Genomic DNA, 27,212 nt, shown 5'->3' on the forward strand with positions numbered 1-27,212 from the left:
CCTCCTCGGTTGAAAGTGACTTTGAGATCGTTACCGCGGCAACCCACAGGACCGTTGAAAGTTCTGCCACAGGCCACAGGGGAAGGCAACGTAATGTCGGACACCCCTGGGTAGAAATGGAGATCATCATCTGTGGGCACTCCATTCTCACATCCCACCCCCAACCCCTTCCCAAAATAGGACTGATAGGGTCGGGGGGGGGGGGGGGGGTGGTGAGAGGGCATGGGTCAGGGGTGAAAGGGCATAGGGAGTTAACAGGATGAGAGGGGGGAGGGAGGGGGGTGAGAGGGTGTGGGTCAGGGGTGAAAGGGCAAAGGGAGTTAACAGGGCAAGAGGTGCAGAGGATAGAGGAGGGAAGGCGCCGCTTTACTTGTCGTTCCAGAACTTTCTGGGCGATGGCAGCTTGCACGAGGTTAGTTCGATCCAGGCAGTCCATGCAGTTGACACGCGGCACCCCTTCTTGCCTACTTATCACCAGGCCCTCAGTTGACCTGTGGGAGATGTAGGAGAGAAGGGAAGGTTTATCCAGAACGGCTCAGCGACAGAGGGCACCGACAGATCGCCAGCCTCGCCAGCACGGCTCCTTCTCAGGAGGTTTGCCCCCAAGCCAGGAGTGAGGCCGAATCCATGGTCATCATATACAGTGCCCTCTACCACTGACTGCACCCACGAACAGTGTAAATACTGGGATAGACATCTGGATTGTCACGTCTGGTCAAGAGGGCAAGATAGATGGCATCATAAGCAGAGAGGGGCATAACATTGTCAAGATATGAAGACAAATAGATCAACTCATTCAGCACAGGAGGCCATTCAGCCCATCAAGCCTGCACTGACAACAACCCCACCCAGGCCCTATCCCCATAACCCCATGCATTTACCCTAGCAAGTCCCCCTGACACTAAGGGGTAATTTAGCATGGCCAACCAACCTAACCCACACATCTTTGGACACTGAGGGGCAATTTAGCATGGCCAATCCACTTAACCTGCACATCTTTGGACACCAAGGGGCAATTTAGCATGGGCAATCCACCTAACCTCCACATCTTTGTAGTGTGGGAGAAACCGGAGCACTTGGGGGAAACCCATGCAGACACGGGGAGAACGTGCAAATTCCACACAAACAGACACCCGAGGCCGGAATTGAACCCGGGTCCCTGGCGCTGTGAGGCAGCAATGCTAACACTGTGCCACCAAATGGATTGGGCCAAATGATGACAAGTGGATAGGGCCCACGTGACTTGATCCACTTTGGGTGAGAAGGGGAGAATTTGAAAATGGTGAAACAGTGGAGGTTCAGGTATGTAACTCACTCAAATGTCGTGGGCAGTGAGAGACCACAACACAAAGCGGGGAGGGGGGTAGAATCCCTTCTGTTACACAAAACGCTGGTTCGTCCACCCCAGAGTTACTGGGGGCAGTTTTGCACCCTGCACCTTTGGAAAGATGCATTGATCTTGCAATGTCAGTTGACCAGAACCATATCATAGAATCATAAAATCCCTACAGTGCAGGAGGACATTCGGTCCATCAAGTCTGCACTGACAACAATCCCACCCAGATCCTATCCCCGTAACCCCACATATTTACCCTGCTAATCGCCCTGACATTAAGAGGCAATTTATCATGGCCAATGAACCGAACCCGCACATCTTCAGACAGAATGTTATCCAGTTCCAAGGAATCTCAACGAGGAGATATGATGCAAACTAGGGTCATATATTCCAAGGAATTGATGAGGTTCAGGGATAATTTGATTGAGATTTTCAAGGGATTAGGCAGAGCGAGAGGGATTCACTGTCTTTGATTGTGGAGTCCAGCAGTAGGGACACTGACTAAACATTGGAGTCAGCACTTCCAGGAATGAAATTTGGAAATACTCCCATGCCCAAAGGGAAGTTCGCAACTTCTGGATGACCAATCGATTCATTTTAAATCTGAGATTGATGGACTTTTGTTGCACAATGGTGTTTCGGGAAAGGTTTGTCAGGTCAAGTGTGAGCTCACTGAATGTAGAACAGGCTCGAGGGGCTGAGTGGCCTCTTCTTGTTCTGATGCCCACCTTGAGCGAGGGAGATTTGCCCATCTCTTGGTAAAGAGTCAAGCAGCAACACCCTGGCCATGCTCAGGCCCCCACCCTGACCACCCGGGTTCGAACCCCACCAGGGCAGATGGTGAAAATTCTCCACACCGCTCGTCTCGAGAGGCCTTGTTCTAAAGATCCTCCCTCCCTTTGGAGTATTGGTGGAGGGATGTCCAGCTGGATTATCAGACTGTTGAACCGTGTCAAGATTAATCCTTCCCTGACCAACAAGTCCTGGTGTGGGATTTGAACCCAAACCCTCTGGCCTTGACGTAGGGATACTACCTACAGCAAGGTCTCAGCTCCAAACCACTGCTTGTCCCCATCCTCTGGCTCCGATTAGAAAATAGAAGAGTACACCACAAGAACAGGCCCTTCAACCCACCATGTTGTGCCTAACATGACGCCAAATTAACCTAATCCCTTCTGCCTGCCCTTGCTCTATATCCCTCTATCCCTCGCATATTCATGTGCTTATCTAAAAGCCCCTTAAACCCTCCCCCAGCGTATCAGCCTCCACCACCATCCCTGGCAACGCCTACCACTCTCTGTGTAAAAAAACTTGCCCCTCATATCTCCTTTGAACTTTCCCCCCCTCTCACCTTAAGTGCCCCCGAGTATTAGACATTTCAACTCTGGGAAAAAGATTGTGACGGTCAACCCTATCTATGCCGCTCATAATTTTATAGACTTCTATCAGGTCTCCCCTCAGCCTCCGCCGCCCCAGAGAAAACAACCCTAGTTTGTCCAGCCTCTTCTGATCACTCACATCCTCTAATCCAAGCAGCATCCTGGTAAACCTCTTCTGCACCCTCTCCAAAGCCTCCACATCCTTCCTGTAATGTGGCGACCAGAATTGGACGCAATACTCTTAAGAGCGGCCTAACCAAAGATTTATAAAGCTGCAACATGACATCCTGACTCTTGAACTCAATGCCCCGACCAATAAAGGCAAGCGTGCCCTACGCCTTCTTTACCACCCTATCCACTTTCAGGGAGCTATGGACTTGAACCCCAAGTCCCCTCTGTACATCAATGCTGTTCAAGGTCCTGCCATTAATTGTATACTTACCCTTAACATTTGATCTCGCAAAGTGCAGCGCCTCACACTTGGCCGGATTAAACTCCATCTACCATTTCTCCGCCCATATCTGCAACTGATCTATACCCCACTTTGACGACCTTCTACACGATCCACAACTCCACCTATCTTTGTGTTGTCTGCAAACTTACTAACCTTACTAACTTAACTAATCATAGAATCCCGAAAGTGCAGAAGGAGGCCATTTGGCCCATCGAACCTGCACTGACCAGCCAGGCCCGATCCCTGTAACCCCACACATTTACCCTGCTAATCTCTCCTGACGCTAGAGTCAATTTAGCATGGCCAATCAACCTAACCCGCACGTCTTTGGACTAAGCTTCTTGAATGGGGGTTAAGTTGACACTTTAAACCGCGGCAAAACAAAAATTGTTTGAGAAAAATGGGACACATATATCCCCCCCTCCCCCGACCCTCCCGAGGGCAGATTTCCTGCCTTTGATCGTGAGATGTGGTTTGAGGCCTTGAAGGGCTAGGCCCAAATCCAGGCCTGTCGGAGCCAGTGCAAGGCCAATGCTTACCTGAACCAATTCAGATCATTGATGATGTTACCGATTCCTTCCGTCAGGATCTCAACATTCTCAAACTTCCTGCCCTGGCTGGGAGAGAGAGGAGGGAAGAACTCGCGTTACCAGAGTCAGCCACTGGGAGGCAATGGAGGGGTAGAAATCGATTCACATCCTTCCTCAGGGGAGCAGGGACCTGGGAAACGGCATTGGAAACTCTCTCAATGCTTACTCTCTGCCATCTTTGTCAGTGCTGGCCTGAAGCACGGTCATTATTGTCAAGTGTCTGATCATTTGAAAGCCTGATCATAGAATCGTAGATCCCAACAGTGCAGAAGGAGGCCATTCGGCCCATCGAGTCTGCACTGACAACAATCCCACCCTATCCCCATAACGCCACGTTATTTACCCTGCTAGTCTCCCTGACACTAAGGGGCAATTTAGCATGGCCAATCCACCCAACCCCCACATCTTTGGAGTGTGGGAGGAAACCGGAGCATCCGGAGGAAACCCACGGGGAGAACGTGCAAACTCCGCGCAGACAGTGACCCAAGTCGGGAATCGAACCCGGGTCCCTGGCGCTGTGAGGCAGCAGCGCTAACCACTGTGTCGCCGTGCCGCCCTGTTCGTTTGAACGTACCCGGGCAAACCACGTCTTTTTCTTCTTGTTTTAAACCTCCCCAACAGAGTTCGGACATGACAAAGCCTCCCAAACCTGAGAGAGATTAATTGAGCGAGAGTCTTCACATGAACGACAGGGCAATGGGTGAGATGGGAGGGGGGAGTGCAGTGGGGCGAGGCGGGGGGGGGGGGGGGGGGTTAGTGGCGGGGGGTGGATGGGGGAAGGAACAGCCCAGTTTAGACACAGCGGGTACACTTACCATTGACGGTGGAAGTCAAACGATACGTAAATTATGCGAGGATCGTTGAGCAACTCAACCTGTTTCAGAAAGGCATCACCAATCAACTTCTCTTGGCCTGTGTGGTCCATCAGGTTGATGATAACCTGCAGTCAAGACAGAACCAATTAAAAGACCAGCCAGTTTGCAAACAGAGCCAGGGGGTCACATCCGCACTGCCCACCCCCACCCCACCCTAACGCCCCCTGCTAAAATCCCAGGGATTCAGGATCAAGCTAATTCCACTCAAACATCTTTTGGTATCTGAACTCTCATCGATATCAGACTAAAGATGCAAAGCTCCTTTTTCTGCCCTTCTCCTCAAGAGCCTGACTCTGACTCGACACCCGAGCTCTCTACACCCGAGCTCTCTACACCCGAGCTCTCTACACCCGAGCTCTCTACACCCGAGCTCTCTACACCCGAGCTCTCTACACCCGAGCTCTCTACACCCGAGCTCTCTACACCCGAGCTCTCTACACCCTAGCTATGACTGTAACACTACATTCTGCACTCTCTCCTTTCCTTCTCGATGAACGGTATGCTTTGTCTGTATAGCGCGCAATGAAGTTTGGCATGTCAGCTATACTCTCACCAACTTTTACAGATGCACCATAGAAAGCATTCTTTCTGGTTGTATCACCGCTTGGTATGGCTCCTGCTCTGCCCAAGACCGCAAGGAACTACAAAGGATAGTGAATGTAGCCCAATCCATCACGCAAACCAGCCTCCCATCCATTGACTCAGTCTACACTTCCCGCTGCCTCGGCAAAGCAGCCAGCCTAATCAAGGACCCCACGCACCCCGGACATTCTCTCTTCCACCTTCTTCCGTCGGGAAAAAGATACCAAAGTCTGAGGACACGTACCAACCGACTCAAGAACAGCTTCTTCCCTGCTGCTGTCAGACTTTTGAATGGGCCTACCTCGCATTAAGTTGATCTTTCTCTACACCCTAGCTATGACTGTAACACTACATTCTGCACCCTCTCCTTTCCTTCTCTATGAACAGTATGCTTTGTCTGTATAGCGCTCAAGAAACAATACTTTTCACTGTATGTTAATAAACGTGACAATAATAAATAAAATCTAATCATATCTGACTAGTTCTGGTCCCAAGGCAACCCAAATGAGCCCACCCATTGGTTCTTCCTGATTATGGTTTCATGGTGAGCTGTGGTGTTACTGTGCCTTTAAGAAATGTATTTTGAGCAGGTTCTCTGCAGTTATAAGCAGCTCTCTTCCCCCCCCTCCCCACCCCCCCCCCCCGCCACCCCCCCTCCCCTCCCCACCCATTGTGCTTGCTGCCAACCTGTCTGACAAGATGTCCTTTTATCGCTGCTTAAATGATTTAAATGGGGTTTAGTTTATTTTTTTAAAATCGGGGCCTAATGCACTTTCTGGGAGTTTACGACCTTTTGAATTGCTTGGTGGCAGGGGGCGAAGAAATGACTGACAGGTCAGGTGGGACAGTTTCTTTTCCCTCCCAAGAGTTCTTAGTTTCAAAGAACAAAGAACAGTACAGCACAGGAAACAGGCCCTTCGGCCCTCCAACCCTGTGCCGCTCCTTGGTCCAACTAGACCAATCGTTTGTATCCCTCCATTCCCAGGCTGCTCATGTGACTATCCAGGTAAGTCTTAAACGATGTCAGCGTGCCTGCCTCCACCACCCTACTTGGCAGCGCATTCCAGGCCCCCACCACCCTCTGTGTAAAAAACGTCCCTCTGATGTCTGAGTTATACTTCGCCCCTCTCAGCTTGAGCCCGTGACCCCTCGTGATCGTCATCTCCGACCTGGGAAAAAGCTTCCCACCGTTCACCCTATCTATACCCTTCATAATCTTGTACACCTCTATTAGATCTCCCCTCATTCTCCGTCTTTCCAGGGAGAACAACCCCAGTTTACCCAATCTCTCCTCATAGCTAAGACCCTCCATACCACGCAACATCCTGGTAAACATTCTCTGCACTCTCTCTAACGCCTCCACGTCCTTCTGGTAGTGCGGCGACCAGAACTGGACGCAGTACTCCAAATGTGGCCTAACCAGCGTTCTATACAGCTGCATCATCAGACTCCAGCTTTTATACTCTATACCCCGTCCTATAAAGGCAAGCATACCATATGCCTTCTTCACCACCTTCTCCACCTGTGTTGCCACCTTCAAGGATTTGTGGACTTGCACACCTAGGTCCCTCTGTGTTTCTATACTCCTGATGACTCTGCCATTTATTGTATAACTCCTCCCTACATTATTTCTTCCAAAATGCATCACTTCGCATTTATCCGGATTAAACTCCATCTGCCACCTCTCCGCCCAATTTTCCAGCCTATCTATATCCTGCTGTATTGCCCGACAATGCTCTTCGCTATCCGCAAGTCCAGCCATCTTCGTGTCATCCGCAAACTTGCTGATTACACCAGTTACACCTTCTTCCAAATCATTTATATATATCACAAATAGCAGAGGTCCCAGTACAGAGCCCTGCGGAACACCACTGGTCACAGACCTCCAGCCGGAAAGAGACCCTTCGACCACTACCCTCTGTCTCCTATGGCCAAGCCAGTTCTCCACCCATCTAGCCACTTCTCCTTGTATCCCATGAGCCTTAACCTTCTTAACCAGTTTTGGTTGCTGGCTAGTTAGACGTGGAAAGCTTGGTGCAGGAGTCCAAAGATGTGCAGGTAGAATGGCCATGCTAAATTGCCCCTTAGTGTCCAAAGATGTGCGGGTTAGGTGGATTGGCCATGCTAAATTGCCCCATGGTGTCCAAAGATGTGCAGGTTAGGTGGATTGGCCATGCTAAATTTCCCCTAAGTATCAAGGAGATTAGCAGGGTAATATCTGGGGTTATGGGGACAGGGCCTGGATGGGATTGTTGTCGGTGCAGGCTTGAGGGGCTGAATGGCCTTCTTCTGCAATGCAGAGATTCTATTCTATGACGCTATCTCATGACACTCTAACACAAAGGGGAGGGAGGGGGGGGGGGGGTTTCCCCAGTGTCCTGACCAATATTTATCCCTCAATCGAAATCACCAAGACAGATTGTCCAGTCAGAATCATACTGGGATCTTGCTGTGCACAAACTGTCTTCCGTGTTTGCTGCATGATGACAGTGATTGCACTGCAGAAGGACTTCATCGGTGGTAAGGCAGGTGGGGACATCTTGTGGCTGGGAGAGGTAACACATTCATGCAGTTCCCACACTGACCCCTTCCGAGTGAGCATCGATCCTCTGCTCATACCTTCTCCGGGTATATCAGCATTCAGGATGGGAACAGGAGGGAAACTCCCTGCGGAAAAGGGGGAGGACATTGGTCGGGGATGAGGGAAGGACTGACACAAACCTCTTTATTGTAGATTCGGAACTGATTCTCAAAGTGAGCCTTGAAAGCAAGCTTATTCTCTTCATCTCCTGCGGAAGCAGAAAGCAAGGTTTCCACTTAGTCCCACTCAGATTTAAAACATGATCACACCCTACTTATCATCATTATTTTTTAATTTATTAATATCACAAGTAGGCTTACATTCACACTGCGGGGGCAGCATGGTGGCACAGTGGGTTGGCACTGCTGCCTCACAGCGTCAGGGACCCGGGTTCGATTCCCGGCCTTGGGTCACTGTCTGTGCGGAGTCTGCGCGTTCTCCCCGTGTCTGCGTGGGTTTCCTCCGGGTGCTCCGGTTTCCTCCCACAGTCCAAAGACCTGCCAATTAGGAGCTTATTTCTCCCTCAGTGTAACCCGAACAGGCGCCGGAGTGTGGTGACTCGGGGATTTTCACAGTAACTTCATTGCAGCGTTAATGTAAGCCTTACTTGTGACACGAATAAATTAACAATTAAGTTACTGTGAAAATCCCCCTAGTCGCCACATCCCGGTGCCTGTTCGGGTTACACGGAGGGAGAATTTAGCACCTAACCAGCACGTCTTTCGGACTGTGGGAGGAAACCGGAGCATCCGGAGGAAACCCACGCAGACACGGGGAGAACGTGCAGACTCCACACAGACAGTGACCCGAGCCGGGAATCGAACCCGGGTCCCTGGCGCTGTGAGGCAGCAGTGCTGACCACTGTTCCACTGTGAGGAGCCAATCAGAAGTTGGAGACCCCCCCCCCCCCCCCCCCCCCCCACCTCTCCCTGAGCAGAGTCCCCTCACCCTCCCACAGGACTTACCCTTGTGCAGTTTGGGCTTGGGTTTGTATCGATAACCTTGCTGGCTCCAATACAGGGGGACGGAGCCCCGGATCTGGACAAAGCTCAGAATGTGGTCTCCACTGTATATCAGTTGCTCAGTCTCCACATAATTGGCTACATTTCCATCGCAATCGACCCCTCTCCTTTTGTACCGCATGCCTGTCGAGACACAAGGACCTGATGATTTGATTTATTATTGTCACATAGAGTCATAGAGGTTTACAGCATGGAAACAGGCCCTTCGGCCCAACTTGTCCATGCCGCCCTTTTTTTTTAAACCCCGAAGCAAGTCCCAATTGCCCGCATTTGGCCCATATCCCTCTATATCCATCTTACCCATGTAACTATCTAAATGCTTTTTAAAAGACAAAATTGTACCCACCTCTACGACTACCTCTGGCAGCTTGTTCCAGACACTCACCACCTTCTGTGTGAAACAATTGCCCCTCTGGACACTTCTGTATCTCTCCCCTCTCACCTTAAACCTATGCCCTTGATGCGCGATATAACACACGAGAGGCGTGATGTACTCGGGAAATAAAGGCTTTTATTGCCAACAATAACAGAGCTACCATATACAGTACACGATCCCAGACTAAAGGGTCACCAGGCAGAGCACTGACCTTTATACCTCTCCCAGGAGGCGGAGCCGACTGGGGTGTACCATAACAACTATATTAACAGGTAGAACAGCCCAACCCTAACCCCAACAGTAACATATATACAGACTCAGTACTGGCCAGACCATGGCTCAGCACTACCTGGTGGGAACCAACAATGGTTCACCACAGTCCTCTAGTTTTAGACTCCCCTACCTTTGGGAAAAGATATTGACTATCTAGCTGATCTATGCCCCTCATTATTTTATAGACCTCTATAAGATCACCCCTCAGCCTCCTACGCTCCAGAGAAAAAAGTCCCAGTCTATCCAGACTCTCCTTATAACTCAAACCATCAAGTCCCGGTAGGATCCTAGTAAATCTTTTCTGCACTCTTTCCAGTTTAATAATATCCTTTCTACAATAGTATATGTATTGGAGACAGTGAAATTGTTTCTTGAGCGCTATTCAGACAAAACATACCATTCATAGAGAAGGAAAGGAGAGGGTGCAGAATGTAGTGTTACAGTCATAGCTAGGGTGTAGAGAAAGATCAACTTAATATACGGTAGGTCCATTCAAAAGTCTGATGGCAGCAGGGAAGAAGCTGTTCTTGAGTCGGTTGGTACGTGATCTCAGACTTTTGTATCTTTTTCCTGATGGAAGAAGGTGGAAGAGAGAATGTCCGGGGTGTGTGGGGGTCCTTCATTATGCTGGCTGCTTTTCCCGAGGCAGCGGGAAGTGTAGACAGAGTCAATGGATGGGAGGCTGGTTTGTGTGACGGATTGGGCTACATTCACAACTCTTTGTAGTTCCTTGCGGTCTTGGTCAGAGCAGGAGCCATACCGAGCTGTGATACGTGTGATACATGATTCCATTGCAGTTTGTCTGGGGATTGAGGGCAGAGTGAGGGCATGTGTATCCGTGCCCCTTTGCTGCATATAGATCTGGGGGAAAGCATCAGGTACCTGGTCTCGATAAAACAATGGCTGGTGGTGAACTGAGCATCTTTCACAAGTGACCCAGCTATCCCCAGTCACTGTTTGAACTCTGTAAGCGGGGCACTAGCAACCACTGGGGTAGTAATGGCAGATACTGACAATAATGATAGGAAGGTCAGCTCTGGACACAGTGAGAGACAGACAGAGAGAGAGAGAGAGAGACAGACAGGGGGAGGGAGAGAGAGAGAGAGAAACAGAGAGACAGACAGGGGGAGAGAGAGAGAGAGAGACAGAGAGACAGACGGGGGAGAGAGAGAGAGAGAGAGAGACAGACAGGGGGAGAGAGAGAGAGAGAGAGACAGGGAGAGAGAGAGAGAGAGACAGACAGGGGGAGAGAGAGAAACAGACAGGGGGAGAGAGAGAGACAGACAGGGGGAGAGAGAGAGACAGACAGACAGAGAGAGACAGACAGACAGAGAGAGACAGACAGACAGAGAGAGACAGACAGACAGAGAGAGACAGACAGAGAGAGACAGACAGAGAGAGACAGACAGAGAGAGACAGACAGAGAGAGAGACAGAGAGAGACAGACAGAGAGAGACAGACAGAGAGAGACAGACAGAGAGAGACAGACAGAGAGAGAGACAGAGAGAGACAGACAGAGAGAGACAGACAGAGAGAGACAGACAGAGAGAGACAGAAGGAGAGAGACAGACAGAGAGAGAGACAGAGAGAGACAGACAGAGACAGACAGACAGACAGAGAGAGACAGACAGAGAGAGACAGACAGAGAGAGACAGACAGAGAGACAGACAGAGACAGACAGACAGTCAGAGACAGACAGAGAGAGACAGACAGAGAGACAGACAGAGAGAGACACACAGTCAGAGACAGACAGAGAGAGACAGACAGAGAGAGACAGACAGAGAGAGACAGACAGAGAGAGACAGACAGAGAGAGAGACAGAGAGAGACAGACAGAGACAGACAGACAGAGAGAGACAGACAGAGAGAGACAGACAGAGAGAGACAGACAGAGACAGACAGAGACAGACAGACAGAGACAAAGCAGCGATGTCTCTCTGCACAGCGATCATTTGGAATTCCTGTTACCTCCTCGGTATCTGCTCCTTCGGGAGATAAGGACCAGCAGGAATTTGGGTGCAGGTGATTCTGAGTACTCCTCCTCCAGGGAAAAATCGGAGAATTCGGAGAAGCTGCTCTCTTCCCCGAGGTACTTGGAGAAATGGATGTGTATCTCCTCCATCTGGACAAAGCCCTGGATGATGGGAATGACCCACTGCTCCGCCATCGCATTCTGAGAGAGAGAGAGAGGAACGGCTAAGATTCACAGCGGGAGGCAGCAGGAGAACAAACACACGGGGAAATAGGGGGAATAAAGGAGGGGAAATGCTCAAAGTTTATTCGTCACAAGTGAGGCTTACATTAACACTGCAATGAAGTTACTGTGAAATTCCCCCAGTCGCCACACTCCGGCGCCTGTTCGGGTCAATGCACCTAACCAGTCTTTCAGACTGTGGGAGGAAACCGGAGCACCCGGAGGAAACCCACGCAGACACGGGGAGAACGTGCAGACGCCACACAGACAGTGACCCAAGCCGGGAATCGAACCCGGGTCCCTGGCGCTGTGAGGCTGCAGTGCGAAACACTGTGCCGCCCTTTGGGAAATGGGAATAAAGGAGGGAAAATAGGAGGAGTGAAGGAGAGCAAATGGAGGCTGGTTCGGTGGATTGGCCAAGCTAAATTGCCCCTTATTATCAGGGGTACACCAAGAGCCAATTTAGCACGGCCAACGCAACCCAATCAGCACATCTTTCGGACTGTGGGAGGCAACCGGAGCACCCGGAGGAAACCCACGCAGACACGGGGAGAATCCGTGGTGTTACAGGTATCAGGGCTGTGGCCGGCGGAAGCTCAATGGGCCAAATGGCCTCTTTCTGCACTGTAGGGATTCGATGATCCAGGGGGGGAGTCACGACAATGAGAGTGAGTGGCCTTAAAGGGGCAGATACCGCCTCCAGCAGGCGGGCAGTCAGGAGATCACCCTGGGCATTGTAAAGGTGCTGCCAGGGGTTGGAAAGAAGTGGATTGGCAGGGTGCCAACTAGTAGGCCCAAGCCAGAAGGCCAAAGCCTACCTTCTCCTCCAACAGGTCACGAATCATATACTTGTTCCAGAAAAATCGATCATCGACCTGAATGGAAAAGACACACCGACATTTGAGACAATCGAATGAGAAAGCTCGATCCAGCGCGACGCTCCTTCGGTGTGTGGGCCTATCCCACCCTGCGGGGAGTGTGGGGAAAGCAGACATCCCCCTCGTGATGATCACATGCTCTGCTTCCCTCCTGAGCCTATGAAATGTCCGGGACTTCAAGCAGAGCAGTCAACAGGTTCAGCTGAGTTGGGAAAGTAGTTGGGGTTATGTTTATTTATCAGTGTCACAAGTAAGACTTACATTAACACTGCAATGAAGTTACTGTGAAAATCCCCTGGTCGCCACACTCCGGCGCCTGTTCGGGTTACACTGAGGGAGAATTTAGCACCTAACCCGCACGTCTTTCAGACTGTGGGAGGAAACCGGAGCACCCGGAGGAAACCCACGCAGACACGGGGAGAATGTGCAAACTCCACACAGACAGTGACCCGCACTGGGAATCGAACCCGGGTCCCCTGGCGTTGTGAGGCAGCAGTGCAAACCCGCAATGCCGCTTGCGAGGTATACCCACGCTGAATTTAAGCCTGGCGCACTGGGAAGTCGGAAGATTCGGAAAGTCCGACTTGAAGAGAGGAGAGGAACAGGGGGGGGCGGGGGCTTTTCAGGAGGCACTGGGGGTCTCAGGAGCCCATGAATGGCGTCTGGGCCAGCCATTAGTGCAGAGCTGAGTCCTGACTAACAGCAATGGGCCGTTGCCGGTCTGGCGAGGTTTACACATCAGTCTGGGCACTTGGGGAAATCTCCCCCCCCACCCCCCAAATCCTCTTCAATAAGACTAACAGAGGTGAAAAGTGCCAAGGAGGCACATCTGGCCTGAACGGTGACCCCTCCGACAGGGCAGTGCAGAGTCAGGTTGGAGCCCCGTAGTGAGGCCCGAGGCAGCGGACTCCGAAACAGAGGGTGCGACGCTCGGACACAGGATGACCGAACGAGCCTCTTCCTCGCACTGCGACTTATCCTCCCCCCCACCCCTCACTGCCCAAAAAGAAAATCAAAACCCAACCTGCGGGGAAGACTGGGCAGTGTCGGGGGAGGCTGGGGTGTGGGGTGGGGGATGGGAGTGAGGCCTTGGCCCCCCCTCCCTCCAGGTAGCTCCACGATGGATAGCTGGGTCAGCGGAGCAATCTCACGTGCCGAGGACAACGGGTAACGAGACAAGACGGTGCAGACAACAAGCTTTCCTCTGACCCTTTCCCACGGCGGCGACCTCTCTTTGCCTGGGGTCTTGACGGGCTGCCGCTGGGCGGAGGTGGTGATGTCGTAGGTCAGGCTGTAGTAGAAGGAGTCGGAGTTGGTGAACATCTTGACGAGTTCCTCCAGCAGTCGCCGCTCCAGCTTCTCTTCGCCCAGGCACTGCAAGACAGAAACAGCGGGGGAGGCGGGAGGAGGGGGGTGGGGGTGTGGTTAGCACGGCTGTGAGCTCGGGAGGCAAATCATGATGGCGGGGGGTGAGCGGGGGGGGGGGAAGGTGGTGTCTACATGATGTTATTATACCAGCAAATGAAACAATTTCAGAGCGAAAGGCAGCAACCGGTTGTTAATAGTTATTGGGATGCAGGGCGAGGTTACATTCGGTGCTATGGGCACGTACAAATGGGCGCCATTGTGACCAGTGGGCACCACCGGGGTTGGCATGCAATGGCAATTTTAATTGGATTAGCTACGCTTCCTTTCGATGTTCTGCTTTCATAGAAGCACAGAAGATCGGAGCGGGAGGAGGCCATTCGGCCCTTCGAGCCTGCTCCGCCATTCATCACCATTATGGCTGATCGTCCAACTCAATGGCCTAATCCTGCTTTCTCCCCATCAGGGGTCAGAGGTTTACAGCATGGAAACAGGCCCTTCGGCCCAACTTGTCCATGCCGCCCAGTTTTTAACCACTAAGCTAGTCCCAATTGCCCGCGTTTTGTTGCCATCAGATTATCCTGTCGATCAGTTGTTTTCTTGGTAAAGGAACGTATAAATCGGGGGACACTGGGCAGCGGTGAGAGACCGAACCAAGTCAAGAGACTCTCTCAGTCCAGAAAACCTCTTGTGTCTTGGTCTTGTCTTCACCAACCGGTTAGGATTCATGTCACCAGTGCTTGACAGTGGCCCGTGGCAACTCAGACGCCACCTCTTTTGGTCCCCTTATTTGCGGAAGGATATATTAGCTTTGGAGGGGGTACAGAGAAGGTTCACCAGGTTGATACCGGAGATGAGGGGGTTAGCTTATGAGGAGAGATTGAGTAGACTGGGTTTGTACTCGTTGGAGTTTAGAAGGCTGAGGGGAGATCTTATAGAGACATATAAGATAATGAAGGGGCTGGACAGGGTAGAGGCAGAGAGATTCTTTCCACTTAGAAAGGAAACAAGAACTAGAGGACACAGCCTCAAAATAAGGGGGAGTCAGTTTAGAACAGAGTTGAGGAGGAACTTCTTCTCTCAGAGGGTAGTGAATCTCTGGAATTCTCTGCCCATTGAAGCAGTGGAGGCTACCTCGTTAAATATGTTTAAGTCACAGATAGATAGATTTCTGATCAATAAGGGAATTAAGGGTTATGGGGAGCGGGCGGGTAAGTGGAACTAAACCACTCTCAGGTCAGCCATGATCCTATTGAATGGCGGGGCAGGCTCGAGGGGCTAGATGGTCTACTCCTGCTCCTAGTTCTTATGTTCTTATGTTCTTGCCAAGGCTGAAAGCAAATAGGATGTCAGCTCAAGGTTTTGATTTGTCCTTCCGTTGACACTCAAAAAAAATATTAAGAAACAGAACAAAGAACAGTACAACACAAGAACAGGCCCTTCAGCCCATCAAGCCTGTGCTGACACATGATGCTAAACTAAAGACCATTTGCCTCGACGTGGTCCATAATCCCTCTATTCCCGGCCCACTCGTGTATCTGTCAAGATGCCTCTTGAACTATTGTATCCGCTTCCACCACCTCCTCTGGCAACGCATTCCAGGCACTTACCACCCTCTGTGTAAAAAACTTGCCTCTCATATCTCCTTTAAACTTCCCCCTTTTGCCTTGAACCTCTGTCCCCCAGTAATTGACTCTTCCACCCTGGGAAAGACTCTGACTATCCATTCTATCCATGCATTTTGTAAACTTCTATCAGGTCGCCCCTCAGCCTCCGATGTTCAAGTGAAACCAAACCAAGTTTCTCCAACCTCTCCTCATAGCTAATAGCCTCCAAACCAGGCCAAACTTCCTGGTAAACCTTTTCTGTACCCTCTCCAAAGCCTCCACATTCTTCTGGTAGTGTGGCGACCAGAACCGTATTTAATATTCCGAATGTGGCCCAACTAAAGTTCTATACAGCTGCAATATGATTTGCCAATTTTTATACTCTGTGACCTGGCTGATGAAGGCAATGCCTTCTTGACCACCTTATCCACTTGTGTTGCCAGGAACTGTGGACCTGGACTCCCAGATCCCTCTGTACGTCAATGCTTCTAAGGATTCTCTGCCATTTACTGCATACTTTCCTCCTGCATTCGACCTTCCAAAATGCATCACCTCGCATTTGTCCAGATTAAATTCCATCTGCCATTTCTCTGCCCAAGTCTCCAGCCGATCTATATCCTGCTGTATCCTGTGGCAATCCTCCTCACTATCCGCTACTCCCCCAATCTTCGTGTCATCCGCACACTCACTCATCAGACTACCTACATTCCCCTCCAAATCATTGATGTATATTGCAAACAACAAGAGTCCCAGCACTGATCCCTGTGGAACACCATTGGTCACAGATCTCCAGTCGGGGAAACACCCTTCCACCGCTACCCTCTGTCTTCTCAGACAATCAACGGCTCACAATCCCGCAGGAAGGAGCAGAGAAATGGCACTCGAAGGGATAAAGAGGCAAGGTCAGGACTTGTATTTTCCCCCACCCCTTTCACAATCTCAATATGTCTCAGGGAGCTTGACAGCCAATGTAGAAACATGGAAGATAGCAGCAGGAGGAGGCCATTCGGCCCTTCGAGCCTGCTCCGCCATTCATCACAATCATGGCTGATCGTCCAACTCAATAGCCTCATCCTGCTTTCTCCCCATAACCTTTGAAACGATGTACCTTCTGAAGTGTGCTCACCGCTGTAATGCAGGCAACAAGACAGCCGACACTCGCACAGCAAGATCCCACACATACCAACGATCAGATGGTCCACCATGCCAATGTGAGCCAAGTTCCATTTCCCTGCGTCCCTCTGTGGGACTCTCCCAGTGCGCCACAGGGTGTGTTGGGCCTACAGGCCCAGGAGGGGGAGGGGGGTGCTTGAACCTGCCACCGTCCCGGTTTGGAGGGGAGGATGCTGGCATGAGCCGCACAGAAAACAATGCCAGTCTGCTTGTGAGGGCGGGCATGGCCGGGGTAGCAGCTTGTGAACTTATCCTGTACTCTCTGGAACTTAGAAGAACGAGGGGAGATCAAATTGAGGTTTACAAGATGATAAAAGTTGCGGATAAAGTAGACGTGGAGCGGATGCTTCCTCTTGTGGGGCATCCTAGGACGAGAGGTCATAGTCTCAGGATAAGGGGAAGCAAATTTAAAACAGAGTTGAGGAGAAACTACTTCTCCCAAAGGGTTGTGAATCTGTGGAATTCGCTCCCCCAAAGTGCGGTGGACGCTGGGACAGTGAGTAAATTTAAGGAGGAGTTAGACAGATTTTTAATCGGTAATGGGTTGAAGGGTTACGGGGAGAAGGCAGGAAAATGGGGATGAGGAGCATATCAGCCATGATCAAATGCCGGAACAGACTCGATGGGCCGAATGGCCTGATTCTGCTCTTATGAACCTCCAACTTACTGTCCGAGCCACCAACTAAGCCAGGACGCCAGCGACGGGAAGAGTGCTGGATTGGCAAAGTTAGTGACGGCAAAGTTAGTAACGCCAGCTGACTGGAGGCCCAGTGCCAAGGTTAGGATGGTCAATCATTCCTGGGAGGATGGCACTGGGAGATGGAAGGAGGGGAGAAGGAGAAAGGGAATGGAGAGGTGAACGGTATCTTACCTGACGCTTGGGAGAAGGGGTTTCGGGTGACCTTTTCGGAAAGGCGGTCTCACTGTGGCGCTGAGTGAGTCTCTGATGTATGTTACAAAACTAGAGAGAGATAAAAGGACACTGTGACACCGGTGAAGATACTGTTGGAGACTTATGTTCATTCCCCTCTCTCATCCCTAACCGGGTGAGCAGGAGATTGGAGGAATGCTTACAGCACTGAAGGAGATCCTTTGGCCCATCATATTCCTACTGGCTCTCCGCAAGACTGACTCACCTGTTATACTGTCTCCAAGATACATTGCAGGGACTCACCAAGGCTCCATAAGCAGCACCTTCTAGAATCTGACAGTGCAGAAGGAGGCCATTCGGCCCATCAAGTCTGCACCAACCACAATCCCACCCAGGCCCTATCCCCAGAACCCCATGCATTTACCATGCTAGTCCCCCTGACACTAAGGGGTAATTTAGCATGGCCAATCCACCTAACCCGCACATCTTTGGACTGTGGGAGGAAACCAGAGGAAACTCACGGGGAGAACGTGCAAACTCCACACAGACAGTAACTCGAGGCTGGAATTGAACCTGGGTCCCTGGCGCTCTGAGGCAGCAGTGCTAACCACTGTGCCACCTACACAACTGGTATCATCTAGAAGGACAAGGGCAGCAGACACATGGGGAACACCACCACCTGCAAGTTCCCCTCCGAGCCACTCACTGTCCTGACTTGGAAATATATCAGCCATTCCTTCATTGCCACTGGGTCAAAATCCTGGAACCCCCCTTCCTAACAGCACTGTGGGTGTACCTACATCACCCGGACAGCAGCGGGTTCAAGAAGGCAGCTCAAGGGGCAATTAGGAAAGGGCAATCAGTGCTGAACCAGCAACTCCCACATCCCATGGATGAATTGTTAAAATTTTCCACTCTCCCATTGATTGATGAGGGGAAGGCCGTGGATGTTGTCTACATGGACTTTAGTAAAGCATTTGACAAGGTCCCTCATGGCAGGCTGGTACAAAAGGTTAAATCACATGGGACTAAGGGTTAAAGCGAAAGTTTATTTATTAGTCACAAGTAAAACTTACATGAACACTGCAATGAAGTTACTGTGAAATTCCCCTACTTGCCACACTCTGGCACCTGTTCGGGTCAATACACCCTAACCAGCACATCTTTCAGACTGTGGGAGGAAACCGGAGCACCTGGAGGAAACCCACGCAGACACAGGGAGAATAATGTGTAAACTCCACACAGACAGTGACCCAATCCAGGAATCGAACCCGGGTCCCTGGCGCTGTGAGGCAGCAGTGCTAACCACTGTACCATTCATGAACTAGCCAGATGGATTCAGAGCTGGCTTGGCCATAGAGGACAGAGGGTAGCGGTGGAAGAGCGTTTTTCTGAATGGAGGTCTGTAACTAGTGGTGTTCCGCAGGGATCAGTGCTGGGACCTCTGCTGTTTGTAATATATATAAATGACTCGGAAGAAAACATAGCTGGTCTGATTAGCAAGTTTGCGGATGACACTAAGATTGGCGGAGTTGTGGATAGTGATGAAGATTGTCAGAGAATACAGCAGGGTATAGATAGGCTGGAAAATTGGGCGGAGAAATGGCAGATGGAATTTAATCCAGACAAATGCGAGGTGATGCATTTTGGTCGATCCAATTCCAGTGGGAGCTGTAAAATAAATGGCAGAACCATCAGGAGCGTCGACACACAGAGAGATCTGGGAGTACAGGTCCACACATCCTTAAAAGTGGCAGCACAGGTGGAAAAGGTGGTGAAGAAAGCATGTGGCATGCTCGCCTTCATCGGACAGGGCATCGAGTATAAAAGTTGGCAAATTATGTTACAGTTGTATAAAACGATGGTTAGGCCACATGTGGAATACTGTGTCCAATTCTGGTCACCACACTACCAGAAGGACGTGGAGGCTTTGGAGGGAGTACAGAAAAGGTTTACCAGGATGTTGCCTGGTATGGAGGGTATTAGCTATGAGGAGAGATTGAATAAACTGGGATTGTTCTCCCGGGAAAGACGGAGGCTGAGGGACGACCTGATAGAAGTTTATAAAATTATGAGGGGTATGGATAGGGTGAACAGTTGGAAGCTTTTTCCCAGGGCAGAAATGACAATTACAAGGGGGCACAAGTTCAGGATAAGGGGGGAAAGGTTCAGTGGAGATGTGCGGGGGAAGTTTTTTTACACAGAGGGTGGTGGGGGCCTGGAATGCACTGCCAAGTGAGGTGGTTGAGGCAGTTACGTTAGTGACATTTAAGACTTATCTGGATAGAGACATGAACAAACGGGGAATAGAGGGATACAGGGGGTTGGTCTGGATAGGACAACATGATCGGTGCAGGCTTGGTGGGCCGAAAGGCCTGTTCCTGTGCTGTACTGTTCTTTGTTCTTCACCCTATAGCCCTGGAAATGCATTCCCTTCAGGGAACAACAGATTCTGTTGTGAAAGGGAGGTTTAAACCTGCCTCCCCCACTCTCTCAGGCATTCCAGATCTTAACCACTCGCTGTGTGAAGAAGCTTTGCCTATAGTTAAGAAAGCCCCACCATCGCCTCTACTTTCTCAGAAGACTAAGGAAATTTGGCATGTCAGCTACGACTCTCACCAACTTTTACAGATGCACCATAGAAAGCATCCTTTCTGGTTGTATCACAGCTTGGTATGGCTCCTGCTCTGCCCAAGACCGCAAGGAACTACAAAACGTTGTGAATGTAGCCCAATCCATCACGCAAACCAGCCTCCCATCCATTGACTCTGTCTACACTTCCCACTGCCTCGGCAAAGCAGCCGGCATAATCAAGGACCCCACTCACTCCGGACATTCTCTCTTCCATGTCCTTCCATCGGGAAAAAGATACAAAAGTCTGAGATCACGTACCAACCGACTCAAGAACAGATTCTTCCCTGCTGCTGTCAAACCTTTGAATGAACCTACCTTATATTAAGTTGATCTCTTCATCCTCGCTGTGACTGTAACACTACATTCTGCACCCTCTCCTTCCCTGCCCCCCTCCATGCACTCTATGAACAGTATGCTTTGTCTGTAGAGCGCACAAGAAACAATATTTTTCACTGTATCCCAATGCACGTGACAATAAATCAAATATTAAGCTGATCTTTCTCTACACCCTAGCTATGAGTGTAACATTACATTCTGCACTCTCCCCTTTTCTTCCCCCTATGTACTCTATGAATGGTATGCTTTGTATAGTGCACAAGAAACAACACTTTTTTCTGTATCCCAATACATGACAATAATAAGTCAAGTCAGGTAAGGAGAGGTGGAGGTTTGGAGATGGAACTCCAGGGTTCGAGGGTCATGGTTGAGAGAGAGACCAGGAATGAAGCCAAACCCAACTTCTGAAGCCCAATTCAAGCAGCAGACAGGCCAAGGCCTAGCGGGAATGACAAAGCCTGGGTCTGGATTTGGCGAAGCTCAGCAGTAATGTTTGGAGCCCAGTGCCAGTTTCGTTTGGGCTCACACTATCATAAATACCCAGGAGTTGGAGCCTTCCCTACGAGCTGGGGGCATGGGTGCTCAGCAAGAGTTGCAAGTTCCAAAGCGCGGGCTAAACACCGAACCAGGCAATTTTGGGGCAAGAAAGGGGTTGAATCTTTTTACCTCGAGTTGCAGGTTGGAAGGTTCTGTGTCTGTCAGCGGGACAACCGCCACTTTGGTGATTTTATACATCTTGTGTTTCCCGGGCACCGTTCCAACAAGGCCCTTCTGTCGAATGAGGATCAGGAAGCATTCTAAATCTACGAGAAGAAGAAGAAACGCCTCAGTGATTCCCTCCTGGTTTTCAAACGCTGTCACATTCTCTCTCCTCCCTTCATGCTCCCCGCCCACTCCACCCTCTCCCTATGCCCCATTACCCACTGGGTTTGGGCCAATATCAACGTGGGAGACAGACAACTCTCTCTCTCTCATTCCACCTTCCCGCTTGGACCTCCCGTTCCAACATGGCCGCTGGTTCGCCCTCCCAACGCACATCTGACAGACGCGAGCCCCACTTTCCAAATGGGATGACAGAACCAAGGACGGTGAGGTGGCCATTCAGCCAGCACCGTCTGTGCTGGCTCTCTGGAGGAGGAATGCACCAAGTGTCTTGCCCCCGGCCTTCTCCTGTGTCGAAACTGAGAGGGGGAAAGTTTGAACGAGATGCAAGGGGCTAGTTTTTCCACACAGAGGGTGGTGAATGCCTGGAACCTGCTACCGGAGGAGGCGGTGGAAGCAGATTCGATAACGTTCAAGAGGCATCTGGATAGATACATGAATAGGCAGAGAATAGAGGGATGTGGACCACGTTGAGGCAGGAAAATATTATATTAGAGAGGCATCTGTGTCGGCACAGACGTGGTGGGCCAAAGGGCCTGATCCTGTGCTGCACTGTTCTTTAAGAAGTCTCACAACACCAGGTTAAATTCCAACAGGTTTATTTGGTATCATGAGCTTTCGGAGTGCTGCTCCTTCATCAGGTGAGTGACTCCATAACTCACCTGATGAAGGAGCAGCGCTCCGAAAGCTCGTGATTCCAAATAAACCTGTTGGACTCTAACCTGGTGTTGTGAGACTTCTTACTGTGCCCACCCCAGTCCAACGCTGGCATCTCCACATCCTATACTGTTCTGTGTGTTTTCCCTTTATAGATATCAATTTTGAAAGCCTCAATTGAAATCGAATCCTCTCTGCGGCATGTCGAACAATCCCAGCCATTCCAAACGGTCCATGGAACTTTCTGGTCATCCTTTTCTGGACTGGCGCCAAAGACTTTCCAGAAGTGTCTCCATGATGCACAGGCTGACTTAACCTGGTCATGTGACCGGTCAACCTCAGCCCAGACCGCGGCCTTATCATGTGACTGGTCTACCCCAGCCCAGATCATGCCCTGGTCATGTGACTGGTCTACCCCAACCCAGACCAAGGCCTGGTCATGTGACTGGTCTACCTCAGCCCAGACCGCGGCCTTATCATGTGACTGGTCTATCTCAGCTCAGACTGCAACCTGGTCATGTGACTGTTCTACCTCAGCCCAGACCATGCCCTGGTCATGTGGCTGGTCTACCCCAACCCAGACCATGGCCTGGTCATGTGACTGCTCTACCCCAGCCCTGACCACAGCCTGGTCACATGACTGGTCCACAGCTCAGACCACGGCCTGGTCACGTGACCGGTCTAGTTTGGTCCAGACCACGGCCTGGTCATGTGACTGGCCTACCTCAGCCCAGACCATGGCCTGGTCATGTGGCCATCTCCTCCGACCACCAGGTACTGCATTTATCAATGACGGGCACTGGGCCGTAACCAAGGAAGCCAATTCCATTCCCACTGCGATGGCTTGGGTGGCATTCGGCGGGCAACCTTATGCCCGTCAGATAAGGCAGACGGGCTGGCAGCAGTTGCCGTTTTTTTATCCTTTAACGGGATGTGGGCGTCACTGGGTAAGGCCAACATTTGTTACCCATCCCTATTTGCCCTCAAACTGCGTGGCTCGCTTGGCCAGAGGGAGGAGCCAACCACATTGCTGTGGCTCTGGAGTCACGGGTAAGCCAGACCGGGTAAGGACGGCAGATTTCCGTCCCTAACGGACAGCAGTGAACCAGATGGGTTTTTAATGATCATTGATGATAGATCTCATGGTGACTATTAATGAGATTTCAATTCCAGATTTTTGTTGAATTTAAATACTGCCAGCGTCCATGGTGGGATTCGAACCCGGGTCCCCCGAGCATGAACCTGGATCTCTGGATTTACTACTCCAGCGACGATACCACTACGCCACCATCGCCCCATGATTAGATTCCAGGGCACACTGGTGTGGTCAGTGCACACGCGCAGCCTTACTTGTGTGGAACTGAAATTTGCCAATGACTCCTTCAACCAGGCCGAGACAGACTGCGCTGGAGAGGTCCACATCAGAAGCTGCAAACACAGGAGGGTAAAACCGTTAGATTACGCTGCCAAATTTCCCTCCGGAGCCTGCGACCTTCAGTTAGGAAGAGCCCCCGCCACACCTCTGAAAGCCCTTTGTACATACCCCTCCCATTCATACGTTAGCGTGCTGGCCCATGCATTCATAGTCCTGGAATGTTACAGCACAGAAAGAGGCCCTTCAGCCCATTGCGTTTGTGCCGGCCATCCATTCTAACCCCATTTCCTGGCTGTTGATCCCCTTGTATACCATGATGTTTCAAGTGTTCATCTAAATTTCTATAGGATCAGGCTAATGAGTTCGATGATCAACCATGATCGTGATGGACAGCGGAGCAGACTCGAAGGGCCGAGTGGCCTCCTCCTACTCCTATCTTCTATGTTTCGATGTTTAAAAGCTTCTTCAATGTCGTGAGGGTTCCAGCCTCCACCACTCTTTCAGGCCGTGAGTTCCAGAGTCCCACTACTCTCTGGGTGAAAAGGTTTTCCTCAAATTCCCTCTAAATCTTTGCCCTCTGGTTGTTAACCTCCACTCAGAGGGAAAGTCTCTACTAAGGGGAAACGTTTATCCACCCTATCTAGGTCTGTCTGAGGAGAGACGAAGTCGGTTAGGATTGTGTTCATTGGAGTTTAGAAGAGTGAGAGGGGATCGCATGGAAACTTATAAAATTCTAACAGGGTTAGACAGGGTAGATTCAGAAAGAATGTTCCCGATGGTGGGGGGAGTCCAAAACTAGGGGGTCATAGTTTGAGGATAAGGGGTAAACCCTTTAGGACTGAGGTGAGGAGAAATTTCTTCACCCAGAGGGTGGTGAATGTGTGGAATTCACTCCCACAGAAAGTAGTTGAGGCCAAAACGTTGTGTGATTTCAAGAAGAAATTAGATTTCGCTCTTGGGGCTAAAGGGATCAAGGGATATGGGGGGGGATCAGGATATTGAATATGATGATCAGCCATGATCGTGATGAATGGCGGAACAGGCTCGAAGGGCTGAATGGCCTCCTCCTGCTTCTAGTTTCTATGTCCTTCAATCAGGTCATCTCCCTCAGCCTTCTCTGCTCCAAGGAAAACAACGCCACCCTATCCAGCTTCTCTTCATAGCTACAACACTCCATCCCAGGCAACGTCCTGGTGAATCTCCTCTGCGCCCTCTCCAATACAATCACATTCTTCCTATAGTGCGGCAGCCAGAACTGTACACCGTACTCTAGCTGTGGCCTAACCAGCATTTAACCTATCCAGCTCCATCATAACCTCCCTGCTCTTATATTCAAAGCTTCGGCTAATAAACCACTTTATCGACCTGTCCTGCTGCCTGCAGGGATCTTTGGACAGAATCCCCAAGGTCCCTCTGGTCTTCTGTACTTCCTAGCGTCCTACCATTCATTGTGTAGTCCCTTGTCTTGTCCGTCCTCCCAGAATGCATCACCTCATACTCTGAAGGAGGATTATAGTACAGAGAATGTTATCGATTCCCATTGGCCCACGAGGGAAAAACAGTTCAAGACAGTTAAATAGCAGTACCATCAACATTAATACCACTGGAGATCCATGTTCAGCCGCACTCTTGTATTGAGTATAACAGTTGGGAAGTCATGTTGCAGCTATACAAAACCTTGGTTAGGCCGCATTTGGAGTATTGCGTGCAGTTCTGGTCATCACACTTACCAGAAGAACGTGGAAGCTTTGGAGAGAGTGTAAAGAAGGTTCACCAGGATGTTGCCGGGTCTCGAGGGTGTTGGCTATGAGGAGAGGTTGAATAAATTGGGAATGTTTTCACTGGAAAGACAGAGGCTGAGGGGAGACCTGATAGAGTCTACAAAATGATGAGAGGCACTGACAGGGTGGATAGTCAGAGGCTTTTCCCCCAGGGTGGAAGTGTCAATTACAAGGGGGCACAGGTTCAAGGTGAGAGGGGGAAAGTTTAAGGGAGATGTGTGGGGGAAGTTGTTCACGCAGAGAGTGGTGGGTGCCTGGAACGCGCTGCCAGAGGAGGTGGTGGAAGCAGGAACATTGGCAACATTTAAGAGGCATCTGGATGGGTCCATGAATAGGGAGGGAATAGAGGGATACAGACCGAGTAAGGGCAGAAGTTTTTTTTAGTTTAGTTGGGGCATCATGATCGGCACAGGCTTGGAGGGCCGAAGGGCCTGTTCCTGTGCTGTACTTTTCTTTGTTCTTTGTACGAGGCCAGTTCAGCCACTCCCATTCATAGAAACTAGAAGCAGGAGGAGGCCATTCGGCCCTTCAAGCCTGCTCCACCATTCATTTTGCTCATGGCTGATCATCCAATCCAATATCCTGATCCCCCTTCCCCCATATCCCTTGATCCCTTTAGCCCCAAGAGCGATATCTAATTTCTTCTTGAAATCAGACAATGTTTTGGCCTCAACTACTTTCTGTGGGAGTGAATTCCACACATTCACCGCCCTCTGGGTGAAGAAATTTCTCCTCACCTCAGTTCTAAAAGATTTACCCCTTATCCTCAAACTATGACCCCACTCCTCGTTCTGGACTCCCTCCGCACATCTTCAAGATGAAAATACTGGTTGGCCATGGTAAAATTGCCCCTTAATGTCCCAATGTGTAGGGCAGGTAGATTAGCCATGGTAAATATGTAGGGTTATGGAGGTAGCGCGGTGGGGTGAGAGCCTGGCTAAGATACTCTTGTCAGTGAGTCGGTGCAGACGTGATGGGCCGAATGGCCTCCTTCTGCACTGGAGGGATTCTGTGATTTTGGGGGTTGTTGTGGAGTGAACACAAGAACCCAAGAACTAGGAGCAGGAGTAGGCCATCTGGCCCCTGGAGCCTGCTCCGCCATTCAATAAGATCATGGCTGATCTTTTCGTGGACTCAGCTCCACTTACCCGCCCGCTCACCATAACCCTTAATTCCTTTACTGTTCAAAAATCCATCTATCCTTGCCTTAAAAACATTCAATGAGGTAGCCTCAACTGCTTCACTGGGCAGGGAATTCCACAGATTCACAACCCTTTGTGTCAAGAAGTTCCTCTTCAACTCAGTCCTCAATCTGCTCCCCCTTATTTTGAGGCCATGCCCCCTAGTTCTAGTTTCACCCGCCAGTAGAAACAACCTCCCTGCTTCTATCTTATCTATTCCCTTCATAATCTTATATTTCTACAAGATCTCCCCTCATTCTTCTGAATTCCAATGAGTCTAGCCCCAGTCTACTCAATCTCTCCTCATAAGCTTGGAGGGACAAACCAGAGGGGGTAGTACACTGAAAGAGAATGAATGGTGGGTGGTACAACAGTGGAGTTAGAAGAATGGTGTGGGACCAAAAGAGAAAACGCTGGAAAATCTCAGCAGGTCTGGCAGCACCTGCAAGGAGAGAAAAGAGCTGATGTTTCCAGTAACAGATGACCCTGTGTCAAAGCTCTGAGATTTTCCAGCATTTTCTCTTTTGATTTCAGATTCCAGGCAATCATTTGCTTTTATAGAAAGGTCTGAGATGGTTGGAGGAGATTTCATTTGACTGTCGAGGAAATCTGTAAGGAATTGACTGGGGGAGTGCAGTGGAACTTGGGCTGAGGGTCTTGTGAGCGGGGAGGGGGAGTAAAGGGAGGGGAGGGGTGGGGGGGTCTCACACTGACCTGCCTTGATCTCCATGCTCCCACTGGAGCGACTACAGGACAGACAGCTCTCAGTCCCCCTCAGTGTGTACTCCGTCTGCGATTTAAACAACTCCAT

At 50.5% G+C, this 27,212-nt stretch overlaps 1 protein-coding gene across 1 annotated transcript; it reads right to left on the minus strand.

The window, feature by feature from the left end:
• LOC144489269 (phosphatidylinositide phosphatase SAC2-like) lies at nt 1-27,212 on the minus strand (the record flags this gene model as incomplete). Its single annotated transcript, XM_078207135.1, has 12 exons — nt 27,116-27,212; nt 23,415-23,492; nt 21,192-21,328; nt 13,749-13,913; nt 12,480-12,536; nt 11,436-11,640; nt 8,763-8,942; nt 7,938-8,005; nt 4,575-4,699; nt 3,709-3,786; nt 366-491; nt 1-63 (listed from the first exon to the last, which is right to left on the minus strand). Coding segments are annotated over exons 1-12 (1,379 nt in total), but the record flags the coding sequence as incomplete, so codon positions are not given.

Source organism: Mustelus asterias, unplaced genomic scaffold, assembly GCF_964213995.1.
Source record: "Mustelus asterias unplaced genomic scaffold, sMusAst1.hap1.1 HAP1_SCAFFOLD_2072, whole genome shotgun sequence".
NCBI lineage: Eukaryota > Metazoa > Chordata > Chondrichthyes > Carcharhiniformes > Triakidae > Mustelus > Mustelus asterias.